The following is a 4989-nucleotide window of genomic DNA, read 5'->3' on the forward strand; positions in this document are numbered from 1 at the left end:
TATGTACTGTACTGGTAAGTGCTAAAAGAAATTTGTTAGGCACAGGCCCCGGGCTGGTGACTTAAATAAACTAAAAGTCCTGAATGAAATTCCACAAGCCCGGACAGTTCATACCTGTCAACTCTCAAGCCGGGAGAAAAACCTCCCGATTTTGGGGGTATTTCCTCATCTACCTCCCGATCTCGTAATATCTCTCAATTTTGCGCAGCGAAGTCCCGATTATTACATTATGTCTGTCAATTTTCATTTGTCAGAAGAAAAAAGCCCAACCCCAAACCATTTATAAATATAACGTATGCAATCCACAGTCTAATCTGCCACACGGCAGACATCATAGCGATATGACTGAAAAATTGTTAAAGCTACGTTAAAAATTAAAATCACACGCACACACGTCTAAACCCGGCACTGGACGAAATAATTAATATCATACAACAGTTTTTTTTCTTCTTTTATTCTTCTTCAGTAAATAGAACGTGAAGATTAAACATTATTCAAGTAAATTTCAGATCTTTTAAACAACTACAACATTACTATAGAAAATAAAATATTAAAAGAATAAAATTGTCACAATTAGCTTAAATGAATGATCACTTTGAAATTTTCTCTGCAAACAAAATCGCATCTCCATTTCCGCCAAAGAAACTCGGCCAGTTAACACCTGACATTCCTCTTCCTTATATGAAAAGTTTAATTACCATGATTAAATTACAAGGAATAAAACAAAATATACCATGCAGTATATGTGGCCCTAAAGAACTAATTCTATAAATATTTTAATCAGCAAACAGTGTTACATGCATTAAGACTTAAACCTAAGGAAATAAGGTGGGGCATAAAACTTGAGAAAAACAGTTGCCACATGTACGGTAACTTGTGACTGCAGATTTGAACTGTTAAAATGAAGTCCATGGCATTGTAAGTAACAACAAAATAGGCATCGTTTACATGTATTTGGCAATCAATTGCTGGTGCTTACACATACACACACTGTCGAACATGGTTTCTTTTGAAGTATGTCCGAAGGGCAGTCCTTTTCACAAGATCAATGCAAGGATAAGGATTATGTTCATTAGTCACACTGGCTTTATTGTTTGCGTACTTAAATCAAAACTTTAGCTATTTTGCAATTTAGCCAGAACTGACCAGAATATGCAAAAGCGGCTTGTCATGGGGAAATAATAAGGCGTATCACATGGAGAAAAGGCACGTCAAATGGACCGTCGCACATTGGGGCAAGGGGGGGGGGGGGGTCAGTAGTCCCCTCTCCCGTTCTATTGTCAGACAGTTAATGTGAAACTTTGACGTCTTTTTTTTTAATCGCTGCTTTTTAAACTGCCCAAGGAATAGTTTTATATCAGTTCCAATTATTACAGATCACCGATTATGCATACTACATGTATACAATGCATTTTTGTTTCAAATTTTAAATTTTTATAAGATTACTGAAAATTGTGTTTTCTCGAAACACGACAGGTTTAGAATCTTATTTTTAGCAAAGCTTCCATTTGATTAAAATCAAATCTAAATTTCACCTAGGACAGAGGTGATTTGATCTAGATTGTGCCATGTTAAGACATGTATGTCAACATCTTGAAAATACATTTACTCATTTCACCAGCGCGATCAAAGTTTCCTCAGGCAAACAATTTTTGTTTCGACAAGCCTGACGGGCACCTCACTTTGAATACAGGATGGGCCGGAACTAAAACCAGAAGGGGCCTAGGGTGTCGGGCTATCAGATTTGTTTTTAGCACTGCTGTTTTAGATAAAAGATATGTGGATTGATTGTTGCATTTTGTGGTCACTTACTCGTCCTTCTGCCTATTTTCGTAACTCACACGTTTAACACTTTTCCCAGGATTTAAAATGTCCAAAGGTATGTCTGGAACAGCGCCAACTTTTAGTCTAGGCCTAGCATTTGCGTATCTTTGAGCTGCCATTTTTTCATGATCCCTCTCGTAACATTCCTTTGAGAAATGTAACGAGCACATAGTGCTGTATGGTTTTTGCTTTGAAATCGACTCGTTTGTAATAATGTACCCATTCTTTCATTATGCCTTTGTCTTTCGGAAAAGAAAAAAAAATTATGTCCACAGTCTTTTCTTAATGTTCTATTACACCCGTAAGCAACGCAAAACGGTATTGTCTTTTACTCTGGCAACTCCCACTTGGGCTGCTGGAGTCGCTACTATGACGTCACATCCCGAAAGTAACCGAATAGGCGCGGAAATTTTGCATACGAGGTCACGGAAATTCAGCTCCTAGAAGATAGGCCAATATTTAAATATTGGCATTACGGTCGCAGATGATACTTCAGAATAAGGTTTTCTGCTATAGTACTTTTATTATTATTCTATATTTCGACTGATTTCTGGTCTCCTTTAAGGATGTGAGTGCCAGATATAAAATACTGTATCCAAAGTACAAGAAAGGAGAATACACTGTCAGGAAAATCCTTGTTGACTCAACATATGGCAAGAATATACATTAGTAATTAATGAACATAAAGGCATATATCACTTAGAAATATAAATACTGTTGTACCAAGTGTATGTACCTATATTATTTTTTTAAATTATTAAATTCAAACAGTAAAGGCAAAATATTTGTTAAAGTTGACACTCCTTTAATTTTAAAGGTCATGAATTTTCCCTGTGGTAAAATAGTAAAAATATACAAACAATTGTAAAGACAGATACTTTTAACTCATGTATTAACTTCAACATTATGTATGAGTCTGTATGAGAGGCCTGACAAGGATATTGCTACTCACAATCTTCTTAGCATGTTTAATTGCTGTCAGCCTCATGAAAGCCAGTGTAGTTCAGGTTTTGATCAGGAAAGGCAGTACGGATCCTCTGAAGAACACATGATAGAATGATGACCCTCACTTCCTTGCCCAAGAAGTGCCAACACCACAGAGCAAATTGTCTATATGCTGTATACCGATGTCTTCTGAAATAATAATTTGAAAATTGAGTTGAAATAAAATATGCTTTATGCATTAGATCAAATTTGGAAATCAAAAGTTTTAGTAGATAGTATTAGTAGTGGCCCAGTGTGATTTATCATTATTTTGTATATCAATAAAGTTAAATGATTCCAGTATAATCTGTGTGTATATATATATATATATATATATATGACCATCTTACTTTGCGACACAAAAAATGAAATAAAACAATATTTGTACATGTATATGTGTTTTTTGCCATGATTCATCAGTATCACTGGCATAAAGGTTAGACAGTGTAGGCCTCCAGAACATGGGTTCAATCCAAGAAGATGTCATAAAATGACTTGAAAAAGTGGCTTATTTATTTGCTGTATTAATAACCCCAATACTATGCTGTCATGCATAGATCATGAAAGCAAAATTTATGAAAACAAAAGATCATGAAAAATTACTCTGATATTTTATTTACTCATTTCCTTGTTCTGGATGTTCTCCAAATTGTTGTCTATACTGGTAGTATGAAACTTTTAAAACATGGATGTTGAGACAAACTGCAATGATCCCTGGATGGTGTGCTATACACTGTATCCCCTGGTATTCATTGCGGATACTTGTGACCTTCTCTATGTCACAACAACATACACATTCCCTTGCTGTAGGCATTACCAAACAATGTCCACATTTACATGTAAAATAGAGTTTTCTTCTTTAATGCATTGTGCTGTGCTTGTCAAATTTAATCTCATATTTATGAACACATAAATAGCACAGTACAATGATACAAACTGACTAAAGTCAGGAACAGATAAAACGTTTAGTACAGCACTGTAAAATTAAATTAGATATGAAAGAAAATAGAAGTTGCAAGAAGATGCTTACCACAGACAAAAAAGGTTTATTTCATAGTATATCAAAATCAATTATTAGCATACATATGAGAAATTCGAAATTTTAACTTTTAATACAGCGTACAGAATATGAATTCAATTTTAATGTCATGAGGGTAATATCCTGCCTATTTCAATAGTTGTGAAAAAAAGCGGACCTCCTCTCCGAGAAATCTTAAGTACAGTACTTCTAAATCATATCAACTTGTTCACAGGTTTTCAAAGCTTACAACTGTGATCCGATGTACCTTTTACTTATCAACGTATAGATACGTCTCTACCCATGAAATGCTATACACTTGTGCAGCCTTTATTACAGGTTAGAAAAAAATCCAAATTTGGAGAGGAACAGGAGACTGCCAATATCGTCAGATACACATATTTATCGTAACTTAGGCCGTGGACATATTCAAAAAACAATTACCATGAATTGTCCGTCAATCTATCTTGTCTTTCTTCTTCGGCATCTTCATCTGCAACTTCGGATTGTTCGGTATTGGAAATATAGGGTTCAAACTGGTACGGATTCATTTTGGGTGACGATACCAACTGAGCCTTTGTTTACAACAAAATAATGTGACGTCACGCTTTGTTTTCACTAAATACCGGAAGTGGTCGGCGGTTGCATTCAGTTATTATCGTAAACAGGTGCAAACGCGATATTAGGTAGGCTCCCATGTAGTTATTACTGAAAATTTTTCAATCGGATTTTTTACATTCGTATTTTGAATATATAATCTCTTTTACCAAGAAATAAACTGAATAAATGTAGATACACTGTTGTGGCACTTTAAGCAAATGTATATTGAATACAAATACCTTTCTTTTATCTTTGAGAATTATAGGAACGAAACACGGACAGAGACCTACACTCACATGGAGCTAGGAAGGAAGGAACAGACATGCGACATGGTCCGGAAAAGTAGACATACAACACAATAGAAACCAATCTATACTAGCACCTATACTGTCACTCAGTTGTATAGGAAATACAAATTTTGGCAACCCTTTTCGGAAACATAATAAATAAATAAAGGTAGCCAAGTTCGAGAGAGTGAAGTAAAAAAAAGTAAAGTAAATATGAAGCTCTCTCGAACACAGCTGATATCAGCAGAATATAGATTTGCGAAGAACGACACACAC

At 35.2% G+C, this 4989-nt stretch overlaps 1 protein-coding gene across 2 annotated transcripts; it reads right to left on the reverse strand.

Moving 5' to 3' along the window:
* Positions 1-2404: 2404 nt before the first annotated feature.
* LOC149771405 (uncharacterized) lies at positions 2405-4402 on the reverse strand. Of its 2 annotated transcripts, none has more exons than XR_016418293.1 (2): positions 4271-4402; positions 2405-2958 (listed from the first exon to the last, which is right to left on the reverse strand). XR_016418293.1 is itself a non-coding variant. In XM_089948487.1 (2 exons), exons 1-2 carry the CDS (start codon positions 3620-3622, stop codon positions 2793-2795), a joined length of 360 nt encoding a protein of 119 aa, XP_089804613.1. In that variant the 5' UTR covers positions 3623-3909; the 3' UTR covers positions 2405-2792. The 2 variants fall into 2 exon arrangements, 1 of the variants encoding a protein (XP_089804613.1); XM_089948487.1 differs by lacking the exon at positions 4271-4402 and adding an exon at positions 3429-3909.
* Between the last annotated feature and the right edge of the window lie 587 nt (positions 4403-4989).

The sequence above is a fragment of the Sinohyriopsis cumingii genome, unplaced genomic scaffold (genome assembly GCF_028554795.1).
Source record: "Sinohyriopsis cumingii isolate HCF-2022 unplaced genomic scaffold, ASM2855479v2 utg001870l, whole genome shotgun sequence".
NCBI classification, from domain to species: Eukaryota; Metazoa; Mollusca; class Bivalvia; order Unionida; family Unionidae; genus Sinohyriopsis; species Sinohyriopsis cumingii.

Bases quoted from the DNA above. Each gene is read 5' to 3' on its own strand.
- LOC149771405 (XM_089948487.1), bottom strand. From the start codon at position 3,622: ATGCCTACAGCAAGGGAATGTGTATGTTGTTGTGACATAGAGAAGGTC. The intron at 2,959-3,428 runs GTAAATAAAATA...TTATTATTTCAG, and splicing joins CATCCAGAACAAGGAAATGA to AAGACATCGGTATACAGCAT.